This window comes from Spermophilus citellus, assembly GCF_964194105.1.
Source record: "Spermophilus citellus genome assembly, chromosome: 4".
Classification (NCBI taxonomy): Eukaryota; Metazoa; Chordata; class Mammalia; order Rodentia; family Sciuridae; genus Spermophilus; species Spermophilus citellus.
This window is the reverse complement of record NC_138185.1, coordinates 6,791,157-6,811,670: the sequence shown is the minus strand read 5'-3', so window position 1 is coordinate 6,811,670 and position 20,514 is coordinate 6,791,157. Positions and strand designations below refer to the sequence as shown.

Below are 20,514 nucleotides of genomic sequence, written 5' to 3'. Positions count from 1 at the left end.
GTCTGGCACATGTGCTACTGGAAAACTATTATTTTTAACCCACGACTGGGGCGGGGTGGGGGAGGCACGCGTACACTTAAATTACACAGGACGTGAATTACAGTTTCCCAAAGGGTATCCCATAGCTTTCATCTAATTCTGAAAGGGATCTTGTGATCCAGAAAAGGATGAGAACCATTCTGCAGAGTGAAAGCTGGTTTTTACAACAAGGAGCTAATTCATGGGGTCAGGGTCCCTCCTGCCCCGTTTTGGCTTCCATCTCTACAGCACACAGCAGTAATAAGTTAGGTTATGGGTGATTTCATAAACCTGAATTCCCAGCTGTGTAACTGTAGAAAGTTACTCTTTCCAAGTCTCTGTTAGCAAAATGAGAACAACAGTACCTGCCTCATAGGCAGCAAACTGAATCACAACTCAGCGCACCAAGTGTCTGACACACGGTTAGTGCCCAATGGTAGCCTTTTAGTTCTAGGGCATTAATAAAAGAACATTTCTCCAAGCAGTTACTTCCTGGCTGGGGACATGGTTCAGTGGTAGAATGCTTGCCTTGCATACAAAAGGCCCTGGGTTTGGTCTCAAGCACCACAAACAAACAAATGAATAAACAAATTCCTCACTCCACACCCAGCCCCTGTGAGCAAAAAGATACTCTTGCCCAGCTATCAGACCAGCCACACAGGTGAAATACCGGAGTTCTGCCAAACCAGACTAATGTTTGGTTGTACTTGTTATATGAAAGCTACTCAGAAGGGAGCCTGGGCGGGTACTTAGGGAACGCGTACTACTCTACCACCGGAACTATTTTATTTTTTGGCGGGGGGGGGCAGGGGGTGCTGGGGATTGAACCTAGGCAAACATTTTACCACCTAGCCACGTGCCCAGTTCAACTTTTTTTTTTTTAAACACACAAATGACAGGCTTTTTAAGAATTTTTTTTTTTAAACAAATGGAGAAAAGACAGATAAAACCAGCAAACCAGGATGACTTCCCACAGGGAAGGGAGAGATTAAGATGCCCTGCAAACTTCGTCAGGCTGCCATGGCTATTTCTTCCTCTTGTATCTATTAAAGAAAATCAGCAGGTTAAGACCAGAAAAAGGAAGAAGCAGCTTGTTTTCCACAAAAGGTTTGTTTTTCAACCCCAAACAATCACAGTCTCCAGCCTTCCAACACCCATGTGCCACCATGCCCAGCTTACCTGGACTTGGATTTGAAGTTTCCTCCTCTTCTCTGATGGGGCAAACCCAACTGTTTCCTTTCTTCAAAGGAAGGGCTGCAAGTGAGAGAAGGGAAAGCTGAACCTGCAGGCTGTCGGACAAAGGGTGATGTCTCGTGCCCACCCCTCCCCGCCACAGGAAGAGCAGCACTGCCAGGATCACGTTTCCAGGGCCTGGGTTCCAAGCCCTTCTCCTTCTACCTGACAACATGTGTTTCCGGAAGTCAGGCCCAGCTTTAAGACCAGCTTGGCGGAGGCCCTTCTTCCCCTGTGACTAGACTACTAAGACTCCCTGGGAAGCAGTCCAGCTGCCTGCAGCCCAGAGAAGAGTGGCAGGACAAACCATTCCCATGGGCAAACCCATGGACTCTTTTCTGGGGGGGGTTCTAATAGGACTGACCCTACAAGGTAAGATTTGTTAGTCTCCTGAGATAACTCTTTCTGAACTCAAAAACGAGTCATCTCACCTCCAAAGCAGGGGGGCCACAGCACTATGGAGCAGTGGTACCTTAACCCTGCTCCTGCTTTCACCCTGAGATCAACAGGTGGGCTTTAGGTGGGTGGGGAACAGAGAGGCATCTCTGAGTTCATATATTATTATGCTATGGTTATGTGAGAATTGGGAATGAAGAAAGAATCAAAAGATTCATAGTTTCCCTAAAATACCAAGGACTCCATGATAACTTACAACCTTACCCAGCTCGATACTGCTTCAGGGCCTTCTTGCTGGTGTTGGTGAGTTCTTCATCAAATACAGATTTCTTCTTTGGCTTTTGCTTCTTGGCTGTGCGCCAAAAGAATGAATGAGACATGGTCCTCTTTGGGCCAAGCTCCTAAACCCCCTTTAGCTCCGGGTAATGAATTCAAGTTCAGTGGATCTCTTGTGTTTAAGGACCCTGTGCATTTCCTTCTACCCTCACCAACTCCTCCAAGTAGCATCCAGGGAAGACTCGGAAGACTCTGAAAGGCCAGAGTCCAAATCCTAGCTCTCCCCACCAACCAAGGGTCACTCCACCTTGTGAAGCCAATACAGGAAAGTTATATATCCTGGTACATACCAGTTATTCAAAAAATGTGGCCTACTATCATCCCTCAAATTTTCTCCTTGACCATCATGAGAACAGGCGACAGTCAGGGAAGGATCCTCCCCACCTACCAGGGCCTCTCGCCAGTTCTTCCTCAGGCATCGCCCTGGCCCGCTTGGCTCTGCGGTTCCTCTTGGCCAGTCGCTCAGCAAACATCTGCGCCTTGAGGATTTCAAACTGGGACCTTTCTTCTGCCTGGGAGAAGAGGGAGGGGTGAATGCAGAACAGATAGGGCACTCCGAGCCCCAGAGGTGGTGGGACCAGACTCTGCAGGGAGGTCACTCACTGTCATCTCCCCCTTTTTCTTGGCATCCTTCATAAACTTCTTCCTCTTCTTTTTTCCCCTTAAGGCCAAGTCAAACTCCTGCAGAGCCTTGGCAACTGAAATGGGAAGAGACATGAGGTTTCAGGGAACATTTTGTATTTTTAAAATTACAAGCAGAACACACCTATTTTATTTATTTAAAGTACTTTTTAGTCGTTGATGGACTTTTATTTATATGCGGTGCTGAGAATCGACCCTATGCCTCACACACACCAGGCAAGTGCTCTACCACTGAGCCAAACCTCAGCCCCAGCACACCTATTTTAAATTAATATGTGACAATTTTAAAAATGACAAGGAAAAATGCATGATGATTTCCTCCACCTCACTAAAAAACATTCTTGTTTATTATTTCTTTATTAATCCATTTAAGGCATTCCTTATCTACCATCCTGTTAGGAAAGACGAAGGTTTGGTTCCATAAACTACCCACATCTTCCCACTGTTATAACTCTATCTTTAATACGAAAATTTAACGTATATACACCTTTTTTTTTTGGTCCCATCAAATAAAGGGAATATTTCTGAAATTGCTGGTACAACGAGAAACAAAGGATAATTTTACAATCTCTACCAGAATTAGAAATAACCATACACTCTGACCTATAATTCCACCTTTAAAAATTTCTCCAAGTCAAGTGCACTTGCTTAATTAACATATGAGGTTATTCACATCACTTGTTCATAATGGCAGAAAGTGGGAAACAATCTCAATGTCTTCCCTTAAGAAACTACTTAACTATATTATGATCTACTCACGATAAAAGCCCACACAGCTACTAAGGAGAAAAAAACAAAGCAGCTATGCATATGCCTACATGAGAAGAGCCCCAAGCTATGAAATATGTGAAAGAAGCAAGGAATGTAGAGTAGGGTTGGTTGGTTGGTTGGTTTTTAAATTATACACCAAGTATCTACTTTTTTGGAAAAATTTTGTTTGTTTTTTTGTAAAATATGTATCGCATAAAATTTGCCACTTCACCCATCCTGAAGTATGTAACTTAGTGGCATTAATTACAATCACAATGCTGTACAACCACCTAATCACAAAACTCCAGATCACTACCATGATGCCAAGCAGCAGTGCTGTAAGCCACTCAGTAAGCTCTCCCTTCCCACCCTCCTGGCCCCAGGATCTCTGCAACTTCTATGTCTTTGACGTTTGTCTATCTAGGTGCCTCATTTAAGTGGAATCATGTATTTGTCCTTCGTGTCTGGATTATTTCACTCAGCATGTTTGCAAGATTCATCGATGGGACACATTTTCACGCATCCTATGGCTGAATGATCCTCCAGCGTGAGTGTGAGGTGCACATCGCTTTGTTCATCCATTCATCTTTGATGGATACCTCCGTTCCCACCTTTTGGCTGTTGAGAATATCACTTCAAAAAATGCTGGCATAGGCGTCTGCCGGAGCCCTGTTTTCAGGTCCTCTTGCTACACCCTCGGAGTGGAGCTGCGGGGGCCTCCCTCACTTACTTTTCTCCTTCTTCCTCTCTTCTTTGGTCTGGAACCAGCTCCTCTCAGGCTCTTTGTCCACTGCCTCCTTCCCCTTTTCCAAGAGCCGCTTTGCTGTGTTTATCTGTGGGGACAGTGAGGGAGCAGCTGCCGTGGGGCTGTGCCTGCGAATCCACAGCACGACAGCTCCAGGCAGCCTCTCCCAGACTCCGGGGCAGATGACAAGCATCTGAGAATGCGGGCACCTGGGCTTCCGACTGCTGCATCTCTCTCTCCTCTGCCTCCAGCTGCAGCACTGCATACACGTCTTTCTCCATTTTCTCAATCTTGTCCCGGAATTTGAGGATGACATCTCCAGGGGAGAGAACAGAAAAGACATTAAAATATGGGTGAATACTAATAATATACTATGTAGCTAATGAAAACAAAACCGATGGTCTATTTACTGACAGAAAAGTGTGATTTTTTTTTAATGTGTGACTTCTCTACTTAACATCCCCACTGAGAGCAGGGAGCTGTGACACAAAACCTGTATGGAAGTCCCAGCTACTTGGGATCTGAGGTGAGAGGATGGCTTGAGCTCAGGAGTTTGGGGCCAGCCTGGGAAATATAGCAAGAAAACACAAAAGACCCCATTCTTATCCAGGACCCGGCAGAAGGCCAGCCTTTCCTGAGCAGCCTGCTAGAGCAGGGGCAGCTCCTGCCTCTCCACAGCATCAACCACTGACTTATCTTTGACTTCTCCACCAGAACATCAGCTGTTTGGTCCCCTGCTCTGTCCCCAGCGCCTGGAACAGAAGTGGAGCAGGGCACACAGCACCACTCAACAGCGATCCAGGCTGACCGCACCAAAGGAAAATGAGCAAGAGGACACCGTGACCCGGAGTGTGGAGGGGCGGGCACTGGCACACCAGGTGGGACCAGACACTGATCCCAGAGAAGCTGCTGCTACTAAGCTACATCCCCAGCCCCTTTTTTTTACTTTGAGACAGGGTCTCAAACTTGCAATCCTCCTGCCTCAGCCTCTAGAGTTGCTGGCATTTATAGGCATGCGCCCATGTGCCCAGCTAGCTCTTTTTTTTTTTTAATTTTAATATTTATTTTTTAGTTCTCGGCGGACACAACATCTTTGTTGGTATGTGGTGCTGAGGATCGAACCCGGGCCACTCGCAGCTTGAGCCACATCCCCAGCCCCCCAGCTAGCTCTTTGACATACACATTTGTATTTATTTACTCATTCCAGATGATGAATACATAACTACTTCTGTGACATTAATAAAAGTAACTTTTGAAGAAGATGGGTGGGCTTTACAGGACCCCACAGATCAGGAAAACCCCTATGACGGGCTCTGTGTTTTCATTCCTATTATCATGTCCTGTTATACACAGAAGCCTACAGCCCAGGGAAGTGAGGTAGACCTGCCCAGGAGCTCAACAAGGAGGTGGCAGAGCGGGGACTCAAGCTGGCCTGACTGCAGAGCACCACTCTCTGAAGCCACTCTCTGCCCGCCCTGCTCCAGCTGTGCCTCCTCACCCTGGGGAAGAATACGGGCCTTCACAGGGGCCTTGGCGGCCTTCACAATCTCCTTCAGCATCTTCCGCTCCTCCTCTCCCACCAGAGAGACCGAGCGCCCAGCCCTGCCAGCTCGTGCAGTCCGCCCCACCCGGTGTACGTAGTGCTTGATAGTGTTGGGCATCGTGAAGTTGATCACCTGCAGGGTCAGAATCGGCAGTCAGACCTGCAGCATGCGAGTGGGGGTGGGGCTGCCCTGGGGCAAGAAGAAAAACTCAAAAAACGATAGGACCTTCTCACCGTTTTGACTCCCTCAATGTCAAGTCCACGGGCTGCCACATCTGTGGCCACAAGGATATCAATCTGTTCATCCTTAAAGCGCCTAGAAATAGCCACAGAGATGCTTATTCAGATACCTATCCCAGTAATGCTCCCCAGGAGCCTGAGAAGCAGAGAGAATAGAGGGACGGGAAAGTCACCACAAAGCCTCCTGGAGTCAAGCAGCAGGGGATACATTCTAAAGGTCAGCCGGTGGACACTTACACTCACCTTTAACAGCTGCCTACATGGGGACATGCAGGTTTGTGTTCTATCTCAAGCACTAATTCCTATCCAGTTTCAAGTGTGAGAACCAACAAGCTAGACTACAGGAAACCGTGAGGCAGACGTCTCTGTTCAGATCATATTTGCTGTAACAACCCCTCCCAGCACCCTGTGAGGAACAGTGGCGGGTGGGGAGCTCTCCAGGGCTCCCCACCTAGAGGTCGACTCTGTTCTGTGAGAATCAGTGCAGCGAACACATGACCTGACAGTGCTCCAAGTCTTTGCTTTACTTTGCTTTTTTAAGGCTACGTGGCCCAGGCTGCTCTCAAACTTCCTGGGCTCGGGTGATGCTCCTGCCTCAGCTCCTGAGTAGCTGGGACGACAGGTAGCACCAGCAAGCTCAGTTTAGATTAAAAATTTTTAAGCAGGGCATTGTGCCATCTGTATCCCTGCTGCTGCTCTAACATAACCTTCTGGATCCTGTTTCCAGGTTCTCTGTCAGATGCAGAGAACCCTCTCTGATCAGCCCAAGGAGGAAAGGGAGCTGACATGGGAACATACCGGAGGGCCTCCAGCCGCTGGGTCTGGGACAGGTTGCCGTGGAGTTCGCCCACCTGCAGCCCCAGAAGCCCCAGGAGGATGTGCATGCGGTGGGCTTGCTTCTTGGTCTGGGTGAAGAGCATCACGTGGTCGGTGAAGGTTCTCGTCAACAGAGCTGGAGGGAGAAGAGTGAGCCATCACCGTGGGTGGGCTGCTGCACAACGCGCCTCCCTCACCTGAGAGCGAGCCTGCTGAGTGGCACAGGGGCACAGGCACGGTCCCTGCCGGGTGAACTCACAGGCCAAGGCAGACAGGAACTAATTCCCCAGGGTGATAAATGTCACAAGAGAAAGAGTAAAGGGAGGGTGGCAGAGCAGCATTAGAGTTGACCTCCTGGAGGGGTGACTGAGGCTGAATGACAAGGCAGACTATCCCATGAGGACAGGGATGCCAGGCTGAAGAAAGAGCAATGTCACGTCCTGGAGGTCAGAACGAGCATGGGGGATGAGAGGGCCCAAGCCGGCAGATGTGGCCCTCGAGGGTCCGGAGGGGTTCACTAAGGAGTCTGGATTTCCATAAGAGCAACGGGAGCTGCCACACCCAGGGTGTTTGTTCAGTAAGGAGGTAACGGGAGCAGGTATTCTTTTGTAAAGAACTGTTCAGCAGGGGCTGGGCTGGGGCTCAGTGGCAGAGCGCTTGCCTCACACATGTGAGGCACTGGGTTTGAGCCTCAGAACCACATGAAAATAAATAAACAAATAAAGATATTGTGTCCATGTATAATTTTTTTAAAAAAATTAATAATTTAAAAAACAAACTGTTCTGCAGAGGGAAAAATGAATTACGAAGAGCCAAGAGGAAGCAGGAAGAGGAAATTAAGAGGCTGCAGCAACAATCCAGGTAACATACAGTGACAGTGGTGTCTGCATTAAGAAGCCAGAGTGGCAACTGGGGCTGGGGACACAACTCGGCTGGTAAAGTGCTTGCCTCGCATGACAAGGTTCAATCCCCAGCACCACACACACACAAAAACAGAGCAGCAACTGGTGGCAAGTGGTCAGGAACTCAGGAGGACACACAGATGGACGGAGGGAGGAGCTGGGTGAGGCCAGCATGGTGATAAAGATGGATGGACAGCAGAGTGGCTCTGATTGAGGGGAAAACAGACGGAGGAGCAAGAAGGCAAAACCCTAATGCTTCAGGTGGACGCCCAGGAGGCCCAGCCTGCCCAGCCCTGGGCCTTCACCTGCCACAATGGCTTCCCGGTCCCCTTCCCGATTAGGCCGGATGCGAATAAACTCCTGCCGTAAGAAGGGAGCCACATCCGTGTTGCTGTTCACAAACACCCGGACAGGGTTCTTCAAGGAGACAGAAGCCAGATCCTTCACCTGCCGAGCACAGAGCCAAGGGCACTCAGCTTCCAGCGAGGAGGTGGGAAGGCAGCAACAACGCACACCCACGCAGCTCCTCAAGCCCAGCAGGGCCCTCTGCATGGCCCCCTGTGCAGACCTGCCACGGAGAAGCCCCTTGGCCCACCTCATCTGTCATAGTGGCTGAGAAGAGCATGGTCTGGCGGTGGTGGGAGCACATTCGGATGATCTCCTTCATCTGCTCCTCAAAGTATTCATCCAGCATCCTTGGGGCAGAGAGAGAAAGGACATGACATGACACTGGGGAACACGCTTCTGTCACAGCGAGAGTCACAGACTACCACGCAGGCTGAGGTTTGGCTGCCCCTGGTTGTGTTTAGAATTAATTTATTGTTATTTTACCCTTTAACCAAGATTCACCAAGAATTATCATCATGCAACACCTGCCTCATGACTCTTTTTTTGTTACTAAACTATATACCCGTAAGTCACAGATATCATGACCCCAAACATTCCAACACACAGTAAGGACAATGACCTTGTCCCACATAACCTGTCACAATCAAGACATGGCAGTGTTTGAGTGACATCTGAAGTACAGGCCACTTTCAGATGTCCTCAACTGAAATGCAGAGACGGGCTGTGCATCAGGAGGCTTCGAGAGGCCATCCCTCCACTGTGCTGGGGACACCTGACCCTCTCCCCTCCCTCCATCCCGCCTGCTCTTGCCCTCTGTGAGTTTACAGCCGCCTGTATTTGAGTCCGAGAGCCAGAGTTCCCGGGTTGCAGCTGCTGTCATGTCTTTTGAGGCTTCCTTCACCCAGGACGTCCCCTCAGCCTTGTTCACCCTCTAGCTATCTCCAGGTGACTGACTGGATTCAGAGAAACCCCCACTGGTTTGGGGGCTAGGTGAGGTCATGCCCTTCTCTCTCACAGAACCAGAAACCTGAAGGAGGCGGAGGAGACGGTTCCACCCTGAGGGACAGCACTGCGAGCCCCACAGCGGGGAGCTGATGAGTTGACTGTGGTGTCGCTGGTGTGAAAATGAGAGGAGCCAAGGACCAAGCAAGCACATGCAGGGTCAGATGCTCCCAGGCCTGCTAGTTCTGAGACGCTTCAACGTGAGAGGACTCCTCAGCATGCCCCTTGCCCGCTGTGCCATCAGCCCAGCTCACCTGGCTCAGGCATGAAGGAGAGAGGTGAGCAGATGGGACACTTGTGAGAGAAAGAGGAGGGACGGAGGGACAAGAAGGGGTCCCACCACAGCCAGGGAGATGCCTACTGAAGCCACCACGCACAGCCCATCCCTGCATTACCCTGCACCACTCACCACGACGGGGACACTACTCCTGAACCCGAATGCAACATCCCCGGATCTCAGTTAGGAGCAGCAGAGCCCACATGTGACTGACGTCACCTCCTAACCATTACTATTACAGAAAAAAAGGAGAAGCAGAAAAATCTGGACCACGCACCAACAGAGGCCCATGTGGGTGGGTGGAGGGGTGTCTCCACTTAGCTGAAGGTCCTGTAGAATAATGCAGGGTGGCAGCTCAGAGGGACCTCAGAGTACCCGGGCGGCACCCTCAGGGCTCACCTGTCAGCCTCATCCAGGATGAGCACCTCAATGCTGCTCAGGTGGAAGGAAGGGCAGTTGTGGAGGTGATCAATCAGCCGACCCGGGGTGGCAATGAGGATGTCAGGTGCCGCCCGAAGAGCTGCTTCCTGAGACTTTACATCCAAGCCACCTGCAAGGAGAGAGACACACCAGATGGCCAGGTCAGCCAGTCAGTCACCTGTGTTCTTACTAAGAACACCAGCCACCTGCCTTTGTCTCCTGTCAGATGAACAGGAAACAGCTACCAGCAAGACTAACGGGGGCCTTGCCCACATGGATGCAACACACAGGGAGAGACATATTATTTAATCACATTAGACGGAGTGAAAAATCCAAACAGGTGACAACCAACAGCATTTCCAGATAGAATGACTGGAACATCCCAGGACTGAAAGAGGCCTGGTAAAAACCGATGACGTCTTCACATGTGAGGACAGAGATCACCTTTGACTTCCAATTGCATAAGGAGAGTACACTGCAGGCTGCATGACACTCTCATGTAACTTTTGTGTGTGGCTGTAGATGGACAGCATGCCTTTGTTTATTTTTATGCAAAGCTAAAGATGGAACCCAGTGCTCAGATGTGCTAGGCAAGCACTCTGTCCCTGAGCTGCACCCCCAGCTCTCAAGTAACTTTATCAGGGAAATCCTGCCCCAAATAACATTTGACTCAACATTCATGCTAAGCAGAAATTATTTCCTAAAGTTGTTTAATACCCCGCAAAATTTTTTTTTCATAATTTTGAAGTTTCATTCTTCAAGAATAGTTAAGTCTCAATGAACTCTCTCCCCTCCCCAGTACCAGTACTATGAAAACACATCAGCCAATTTTTTTTTAAGAGACAGAGAGAGAGAGAGAGAGAAAGAGAGAGAGAGAGAGAATTATTTTTAATATTCATTTTTTCTTTTAGTTTTCGGCGGACACAACATCTTTGTTTGTATGTGGTGCTGAGAATTGAACCCAGGCCACACGCATGCCAGGAGAGTGTGCTACCGCTTGAGCCACATGCCCAGCCCCACATCAGCCAATTTTTAAGTGGACTCAAGAGAACATACAGGCCTTTCCTAGCCCCTGCTCCCACAGAGTGAGCCACATCCACCTTCCACCACATCACGGGTCCCAGGAACTGGCACCCACCCCGACTCACCCACAGCCAGACAGGTGGTGATGTTACAGAACTGGGCCAGCTGCTTGGTGACGGAGTGCACCTGGATGCCCAGCTCCCGGGTGGGAACCAGCACCAATACCCGGGTCACAGGGCCCTGGCGGGGCTTGTAGATCAGACGCTCCAAGACAGGCAGAGCAAAAGCTGCTGTTTTACCTAGAGGAGACAGCAGGGAAACAAGAACAGGTTTGGTTCCCTCCATGTTCAGGTTTTTTGCCCGAGTACAGAAAATCTGTAAGTCCGGGCAGGGGAACATAAAATACCTTAAAAAAGATTTTTTTTTTTTTTGGCTTTCAAACTATATGGTCTTAAAAAACTGCATAGGAAATGTCAAAAAAGCATGAAAATAAAGAATAAAATAAATAAAATTGAAAATTACTCAGAATTCAGGTAAACTATTTTCTTTTTTTTTTTTAATATATATATATATATATTTTTTTTTAGTTTCAGGTGGACACAATATCTTTATTTTATTTTTATGTGGTGCTAAGAATCGAACCCAGGGGGCTGGGGATGTGGCTCAAGCGGTAGCTCGCTCGCCTGGGATGCGTGCGGCCCGGGTTCGATCCTCAGCACCACATACCAACAAAGATGTTGTGTCTGCCGAGAACTAAAAAAATAAATATTAAAAAATTCTCTCTCTCTCTCTCTCTCTCTCTCTCTCTCTCTCTCTCTCTCTCTCCTCTCACTCTTTCTTTAAAAAAAAAAAAAAAAAAAAGAATCGAACCCAGTGCCTCACACATGCTAGGCGAGCAGGCTACCACCTGAGCCACAGCCCCAGGTAAACTATTTTCTTGAGTTGTTTTTGGTTTTTTGTGTATTGGGGCCTCATACATTCTAGGCAAGCGTTCTATCCCTGAGCCACATCCCCAACCCTCCCTTTTAAAAAATATATTTTTTTTAAATGGTTGCATAGCATTCTAGCATATGAGTATCTCTACTATAAATTAACTGATCCTTATAGTTGGATGTTTTGGTTGCTTTTCACTAATATACAATGCAGTGATGAACATTCCTTTTATATAAATTCTCTGCTCCCATGAAGGGCTTATCAGGGCAGGGCCAAGAGGTACTAGGTAGGATTAAAGAAAGACAACCTCCACCTGACCCCTTGACACCTGTGACCTAGAACTAGCCTAGACCTCCTCTACTGCCTCAGACAATCTAAACAAGCTCTACCTAACACAACTGTATCAACACCGATTTCCTGGTTATGATATTGACCTACAATAACTTAGAATGTTACCACTGAGTGAAGGATTCAAGGGACTCACTTCTTCTTTTTTTTTTTTTTTTAAAAGAGAGAGGTGAGAGAGAGACAGAGAGAATTTTTAATATTTATTTTTTAGTTTTCAGCTGACACAACATCTTTGTTTGTATGTGGTGCTGAGGAACGAACCCGGGCTGCACGCACACCAGGCGAGCGCGCTACCACTTGAAGCCACATCCCCAGCCCCCGGACTCACTTCTTTATTTTTGCTACTTCCCATTGACCTAAAGTAACAAAGTTATAATTTTTTAATCCACTGCTGTAGATATTAACTCAGTGGTAGATAAAGTATTTAACATATGCAAGACCTCAAATTCAATACTTAGTACCAAAAAAAATTTTTTTTAATTCTTTTTTTTTTAATATTTATTTTTTTTAAGCTGTAGATGGACACAATACCTTTTACTTTATTTATTTTTATGTGGTGCTGAGGATCGAACCCAGGGCCTTGCACATGCTAGGCAAGCGCTCTAGCACTGAGCCACAACCCCAGCCCCTTTTTTTAAATTCTTTACCCTCTGAATTGTGTTGGTTATCTCTTAATATCAGTTAAAAATATTAATTTGTCGTGTATGAAAGAAATAATTTTTTAAAAAATTGATTTGTGCTTGGTGGGGTGGCACATTCCTGTAATCCCAGCAACTCAGGAGGCTGAGGCATAAGGATTGCAAGTTCAAGGACAGCCTCAGCAACTCAACAAGGCCCTTTGAGATTACATACCCCTGGGTTCAACTCTAGTACCACAAATGATGATGATAATGAGGATGATTTGCTACGTGTAAACATTTAAAATATACAAGTAGGGCTGGGGTTGTAGCTCAGAGGTAGAGCGCTCACCTAGCATACGTGAGGCACTGGGTTCAATCCTTAGCACCATATAAAAATAAAGATATTGTATCCACCTATAACTAAAAAATATTTTTTAAAAATATGGGGCTGGGATTGTCGCTCAGCAGTAGAGCACTCGCCTAGCACAGGTAGGACCCGGGTTCGATCCTCAGCACCACATAAAAATAAAGACATTGTATTGTGTCCATCTACACCTAAAAAATAAATATTTAAAAATAAAATAAAATATAGGGCTGGGGCTGGGGCTCAGTGGTAGAGCACTTACCTAGCATGTATGAGGCACTGGGTTCGATTCTCAGCACCAATTAAAAATAAATAAAAAAATAAAGATATTGTGTCCATCTACAACTAAAAAAATAAATAAATAAAATAAAACATACAAGTAGATCACCAATATATAGGCATATATAAAAATTCACCAAGCTGCCAGGTGCAGTGGTGCACACCTGTAATCCCAGCACTCAGGCAGGAGGATTGCAAGTTCAAAACCAGCCTCAGCCCCTTAGTAAGGCTCTCGGCAATTCAGCAAGACTCTGTTTCTAAAAAAAATACAAAAAAGGGCCATGAATGTAGTCCCCAGTGGTTAAGTGGCTCTGGGTTCAATCCCTGGTGCCAAAAAAAAAAAAAAAAAAAAAATCATCAAGCTATATACTTTGGATGCAATATGTGAGTTTTACAATATATAAGTTATACTCAATTGAAAAAGCAGTAAATGAAAATTAGCAAACATAAAAGCTGCCACAAGACACAATCAAAGGAACATCCTGTGGGTGCACACGGACTGGCAGGAAAAACATCCAAGATTACCCATTTAGTGAGAAAGGCCACACGCAGCCACATGTAGTCTGCTACCTTGGGCCGTGGCACATGCTGGTGCAGCTCTATGAACTGCACTTAAGTTAAATGTATTGAATTGCATCTGCATTTGCCAAGAAAAATGCAAACACTCTGGAGTATCTGGTGGCAAAACACATTAGTGGGGGAGATGCAAATGGAGCAGATGGGGGAGCTTTTTACTGTCCCCCTTCCCAATATATTTGCATTTGAATCATTACAAAAAGAGAAATGTTGTAGAAATTAAAGAAGCTAATTATTACAAACCATCATCCCTAAAACCATGATTTTGTCCCATGTTCAAAATACTGAAGTGAGCCAGTCTTCTCGACCTCTGCTTACACATCTTTATTTTTTAGTGTAAATTAGTATAGATAACTAAAAAACTCTTTTAACACTTTGAAGAGTGAATCCATATATTGCCAATCTGCCTCCAAAAAGAGCATGTGAATAAACTATGACAATTCTCAATTTGTCACAGAAAAAAAAATGAGAAAGAGGCAGAAGTCTAACAAAACTTCAGAGTGCGACGTGGCAACTGTTGGTTCCCCATCGCTGGCTATGTGGTTTGAGAGAAGGGACTAAACACTGCAAAGAGTGCCCCGGAAGGTGGTGAGCATATTCTGCCCCCTGTCATGTCACTTGTGCCCTGAAGAGAGCACTGAGGCTCTCTGGCCCACCCCCTGGGGGTCAGAGGAAGGCGGGCTCCCAGGAACAGGCTGACTTGCCGGCTGTCCTAGTCCTGAGACTACTGATTTGTAGTAGATGGAGTTTTGATTTTGTCCTCTTCACAGCATCTTAAGGACTGAACTATTCAACCTGCTTTTCCCTCTGCTCCTTGCTGTGGCTGTAGGGAGCTGGGGCACAGAGGTGACCTTCTAGGAGGTCCAAGGCAGAGATGCCTGGTCTCCCACATGCACATGCCTCTGGGACTGGCAGTGCAGGCTGTGTGGCACTCTCTTGTGTCTTACCCCACCATAGAGGACCCTTCCGGTTTCCTCAGGTTCCCTCCAGCTACTGTCCTTTTGAGGGGGAGATGCCAGAAACAAACTCAACATTCTATAAAATGCAGCTATGAAGACAAAATGGAAACTCATCAACTCAAAATTCCTCCACACCTGCAAAAGCCATTAACATCACCCACTGAACATGAATTTCTGCAGACTTTGTATATAGTTAAGAAATCCAAGCACATTTAGCAAGCCAGCGTGTGAAGTCAACTAAAGCCCTATTTGGGTGTAACATCCTCTTCCACCACCCCAAGTCCCCATCCTTTCACCTGTCCCAGTGGCTGCACAGGCACAGATGTCCTTCCCCAAGAGACCCACAGGAATGCACGCCTTCTGGATCGGGGTGGGCTGCCTGAAGCCCATGGCTGTAATGGCCTGAAGAGAAGGAGACAGAGTCAGACCAGGCAGGGGAACAAAGAGGAGTCTCAGCAGGAAACAAACAGGTCTGCAGACAAGACCCTCCAGGACACTCATTCCAGACAAGACTGAGGGCCTGCAGGTGGTGCTGCGCTAGCCAGGGAGGACACATCCATAAACAATAGAAAACACAAAACCGGCCCAGGAGCCAGGTGCAACTCAGGAGGCTGAAGCAGGGAGAACATAAGTTCGAGGCCAGCTTCCGCAACTTAACAAGACTGGAAAGAACTTTGAGAGAGTCTCTCTCAAAACAACAAATAAAAAGGGCTTGGGATGTACTCAGTGGTACAGCAGCCCTGAGTTCAATCCCTGGTACCAAACCAAACAAATGAAACAAAACCACCCGTCCCTCAGGAAACTCACAACCTGGGAAAAAGGAACAGACAAAAAGACAAACACAGTCCTCGGAAGGCACGTGCTACAGACCAAGATCACAGCAGCAGGGGGCTGGGGAGGTGGGCGGAGAGGTGGGTGCACAGGGGTCTCAGCCAACACTGAGTGCGTGAGGGAGAACTGCAACCGATCTCTGGAAGAAGAGTCTTCCAGGGAGAGGAACAGCAAGTGCAAAGGCCCCGAGGAAGAGGCTCTCTGGCCGAACGAGGCAGTGAGGCCAGAGAAAGAGTGCCAAGAGACGCCACAGAGGGGACAGGGAGGGTGGAGCCTTACAAGACAGTATAAGGAATTTGGCTTTTTCCCCAAGTTAAAGTGGGTGCCACTGGGGGACAGAGAGGGGCAGCAAGGAGCCCACCTGGGCTGCTGTAAGGATCCACCCAGCTGCCCAAAGAAGCCACTACCTTCAGAAGTGGCCTCGACAGGTTCATGTCCTGGAAGGAGAGGTTTTCATCATACTGCGATGCATCCTCAAAGAAGCCGCCTGCTTCCTACACAGGAAGACGACGACAGTTCAGCAAACGGGGCCCATGAAAACCCAACGACCTCATGGCTGCCCGGGCCCCAAGCCCACGCTCACCTGTCCCTTCTTCTTCTTCCTCCGCTCCTTCACTTTGAGTGTATCTACAGAGAGGACACCTGCTGAGCACAGCGGGGGGGGGGGGGGGGGGGGAACCAGCACCTGCATCTGCCCGCCATGTCCTCAGCACCGGCCTCACCCAACCTGACACACGGGGCTTCTGCCACCAGCCCCACTTCAAACATGAGGACCCCAGGTGGCAGCGTGATGAAGTGACTCGCTAAGGTCAGGCAGGAAGGGAACCTGGCAGGTGTGGCCCAGGCTGCCCACACCGTGTCCTCTCCACACATGGTGACACCTCCGCACAAAGTTCTGCCCGAGATACCTCCTGGGCTACCTGGGTGAACCCCATGACGTGGTCACCTCAAATTAAGTCTGAGTCACAGAGGCAGCTGGCAGCTGTGTGGGACTGCAGATGGGGAAAGAGGAAGCCGCCATTCCATGTAACAGCAGCAAAATCCCAAAGACCCTGAAACCTAAGGAGGAAGTGCCCCGGGGTGCAGGGACCAACCCACCACCACGCACACCTGCTTTGGTGAGGATGTCCTCCTCAGCTGCCGAGTACTCGCTCTCAGACTCCTCCTCTGCCGAGCCTGCCTCCTCCTCTGTCCCCGCCAGGTCCCCCTGCTCCAGGTCCCCCAGCTCCTCGGGCTCCGGGCCCACCTTAGCTTCCTTCTCCTCCAATTTCCCGGCCTTGGCTTCTTTGTCCTGGGGGATAAAGAGAAGAAAGCAAGAGTGATTACAAGTTTCAGGAAATTCACACTCTAAAGGGGCAATACTGAGTCTGGAGTCTGGGCAGACACTGTGGGACTCCTCCATGCACAGCCCTAAAAGCCCTGCACGCTGCACCCCAACCCAGGCTTAAAGAGACAGGCACAGCCAGGCTCACAGGACGACGCCTGGGGAAAGGTGACAAGTGGCTCCTGTCTCACCTCCGTTTTCCTTTTCTTTCGCACTTTCTCAATCTTCTCATCTAAGGTAGTGGCTGCCCTCTGCAGATAAAAATAAAGAGAAAAAAAGAAATATGCATGTAGGAGAGATATCAAGCAAGGTTTCTGAAGGTCAGGTCTTAAACATGTAATTTTTTAAGTCAAACAAGGTTTGTAATGTTGGGTGCGCCTAAACCATTGGGCTGCTGTTACCAGATTTTCTGTAAAAAATGGGACCTATGTTGCCCAGGTTGGCTTTGAACTCTGAGGCTCAAGGGATCCTCCCACCTCAGCCTCCTGAGCAAATGGGAGTACAGATGAGCACTATAAAATCAAGAGGGCATGTCTTAATACGTCTGAGTTCATTACCCCCCATTCCAGAAAAAGCTGTCATGTAAATTTTATAAGAAAATAAATATTTTTGATACTTCTAAACGTTAACTATAGATTTATGAATGTTTGTAACTAGCCTGCAATCAATCAATTTTGCAATATCTTATACTTTAGTATTAATCAAGACTATAGGTCCCCTGTGATTTCCGTTCCCCATCCCATACATTTCACAGGATTCTGGTACCTGCTGAATGTCAACAGGGCAAGAGGCTGTGATGTCGGGCTAGTCCCAAGACCCACTGTCTGGAGCTGCCTGTGACTGTCCATCTCACCTTCTTCTTGAGCTGGCTCATGACATCAGCCAGGGCCCAGCTGCCATCATACATCCCCTCCTTCTCAGTGAAAACGAACTCAGGGTTGAAATCGGCACTGCGGTTCTTCTGCAAGGCCTTCTGCTTTCGGCCCAGCACAATGGGCCCCTGGGAAGAGGACAGGCAGGGTGATTGTGAGGTGAGATGAAAGAATAGTAGGAAAGGCAGAAGGAAAGGAGGATGTCCAATAAGAAAGTACAAACATACAAGGCTAAAATAGAGTGAGAAACCGACCAAGCTACAATTTTCAAGACACCTCTCACAGCAACTGACAGCTCAAGACGACCAAAAAATGAGTAGGTTTGAAGAAAATCTGATCGACACAATTAACAAGCTTCATCCCAAGGTACCTGTGCAAAACACCACACCTACCATATGAGAATGCACATGGAAACCAGAAACCTCGAACTCACAGAAACAGAGAATGGAAAGGTGGATGCCAGGGGCTGGGGTGTGGGAGAAATGGGGAGAGAAGGAAGAAGCTGTCAAGAATGACTCCAAGGGCTGGGGATGTGGCTCAAGCGGTAGTGCGCTCGCCTGGCATGCGTGGGGCCAGTTCGATCCTCAGCACCACATACCAACAAAGATGTTGTGTCCGCCAAAACCCAAAATAAATAAATAAATAAATATTAAAAAAAAAAAAAAAAAAGAATGACTCCAAGCCTTCTGGCAGGATGGGAAGCTGAGGGAAACCAGAAACTGGGCCTTGTAGGAGAAGAATCTGTAAAAGTCGTGGGACGTACAAAAGGCGTGTCAAGTAGGCAGGTGAGTCTCTGCAGAGGGAAACACCTGGGTGAGTCTCTGAACCGTAAGCACCTTCTTTGTGCTCACGGTCTGTAAATCATCCCACCTCAACGCAGGCGTCAGCGCCCATCTCGGTTCACTGCGGTCCCCAAAGTTAAACACCACATCTAGCACATGTACGTAGTCAATTAGTGGCTTGATGAACAGGTGAATGGATGGATAACATTGCTCTCTGCGCAGGAACCAAGACTGATTTCACCTCTGGATCTCTATTACCCAGGACCTGAATTAAATAGCAGGTCATTGAACGGATATTGAGTTCAGCAAAGCGACACATAATGGTACGGCCAACAGCAAAGGTGGGGAAAAGCTAATAGCGGGCAAACTGAGGAAGATCCCGGGGTCCGAGTGAGACCCTCCCCAGGGGATGCTGAGGATTCAGGGACAGCGACCTAGGAATCACCGGGAAGGGAAGATATCAAGGACTCCCGAGGGTCTGCACCCTGACCCAGCCGCGCCCCCACCCCCGCCGGCTCTTACCTCCTCCTCCTCGTCCCCGGAGTCAGACTCGGGCTCCACCGGCACCTCGTCATCTTCGCCTATGGTCCCGATCAAACCGAGCTCCGCCAGCATGCTGAAGCAGCAGCCACTTCCGGTGACGTGCGGAGCAGGCCCTTACTCTTCCGCAGTCTTCTCATCGACACCGCGCATGTTCTATACGTCACTTCCGTTCTGGGAAGGCCCGCCCACGCGGCTTCATTTCCCGAGCTCAGCGCGCACGCGGCTGTGGGGCGTGGCTTGTATGACGAAATCAAGGGGCGGGGCTGGGTGTAAATAAAATTCCATTGTCTGTGTTCTCAGAAAATATGGGATTCTTTGAGGAGGGTGCGAGACTTGAAGGAAAACTTCCAAAGAGGTGTTTGATAAGCTGTATATGACTGTATTTTTGGACAAAAAATTGTGGCAGAAAGTACAACAAACGATTAGCCGTTATTATCCCTGGGTAATAGAATTCTAAGTGATTTTTTTTCCTTAGATTTTTCACCCACAGTAAACATTTACTTTCATTAAAAAAAAAAAGTAAACATAAGAATAGCTAATGCGGGGATAGGAAAGATAGTGGCATGAACAGACACCATTACTGTATGTATACATGTGACTACATGACCAATATGATTCTGCACATGTACACTCAGAAAAATGAGACAATATATCCCACCTACATATGATATATCAAAGTACATAGATGCATTCTACTGTCATGTATAACCAATTAAAACAAATTTAAAAATTTTTAAAAAAAGAATAGCTAACGCTTACATAGCATTTATTATATACTAGTACTGATCTTAGTACTTTTGCACATATTCACTAACTTAATCCTTACAACCCCAGTCTGGAGGAACCATTCCTGTTGGCATTTTACAGATGAAGAGACTGAGGTTCAGAAAGGTCCCAGAGTCACAGAGACAGTTAATAACAAAGCCAAGAGTATAATCCAGGCAATAGCTTCAGTTCTTAGGAAAGAAGGACTCAAAGCATAGCAGAAATTTTCCCTTCATCTGCTTATGAAGATCTTACTTGTTAAGTCAGCTAAGAATACCTGATCCAGGCAATTCCCCCTGAGCACCACCTCCTAGATGAAATCACTGGTACTACCTAGCCTCCTTTCCAAATCAATATTTTCTTCTTGAAACAGACCACAAAAGTTGGATCCATTGTTTTTTTCTTTGTTGCAGTTTTGCCCATTTTTTTTTTAGAGAGAGTGAGAGAGGAGAGAGAGAGAATTTTTAATATTTATTTTTTAGTTCTCGGCGGACACAACATCTTTTGTTGGTATGTGGTGCTGAGGATCGAACCCGGGGCGCACGCATGCCAGGCGAGCGCGCTACCGCTTGAGCCACATCCCCAGCCCAGTTTTGCCCATTTTTAAGTGTACAATTTGATGTCATT

The 20,514-nt window shown here is 47.7% G+C and overlaps 1 protein-coding gene across 1 annotated transcript; it reads right to left on the bottom strand.

Moving 5' to 3' along the window:
• Nucleotides 1-872: 872 nt before the first annotated feature.
• DDX27 (DEAD-box helicase 27) lies at nucleotides 873-19,240 on the bottom strand. Its single transcript, XM_081292244.1, has 21 exons — nucleotides 19,102-19,240; nucleotides 17,779-17,925; nucleotides 17,117-17,176; nucleotides 16,712-16,892; nucleotides 16,185-16,228; nucleotides 16,009-16,095; nucleotides 15,067-15,172; nucleotides 10,817-10,990; nucleotides 9,648-9,798; nucleotides 8,217-8,316; nucleotides 7,927-8,068; nucleotides 6,702-6,855; nucleotides 5,898-5,979; nucleotides 5,619-5,796; nucleotides 4,330-4,436; nucleotides 4,106-4,208; nucleotides 2,587-2,681; nucleotides 2,372-2,495; nucleotides 1,912-1,999; nucleotides 1,198-1,272; nucleotides 873-1,061 (listed from the first exon to the last, which is right to left on the bottom strand). The coding sequence occupies exons 1-21, from the start codon at nucleotides 19,192-19,194 to the stop codon at nucleotides 1,043-1,045; spliced, it is 2,310 nt and encodes a 769-aa protein (XP_081148370.1). The 5' UTR covers nucleotides 19,195-19,240; the 3' UTR covers nucleotides 873-1,042.
• Between the last annotated feature and the right edge of the window lie 1,274 nt (nucleotides 19,241-20,514).

Coding starts and splice junctions, on each gene's coding strand:
- DDX27 (XM_081292244.1), bottom strand. CDS start 19,194: ATGCTGGCGGAGCTCGGTTTGATCGGGACCATAGGCGAAGATGACGAG. Junction 15,173..16,008: donor TGTCGAGGCCACTTCTGAAG/GTAGTGGCTTCT, acceptor CCTTCTCTTCAG/GCCATTACAGCCATGGGCTT. Junction 4,437..5,618: donor GGCCCGTATTCTTCCCCAGG/GTGAGGAGGCAC, acceptor TCTCCCCTGGAG/ATGTCATCCTCAAATTCCGG.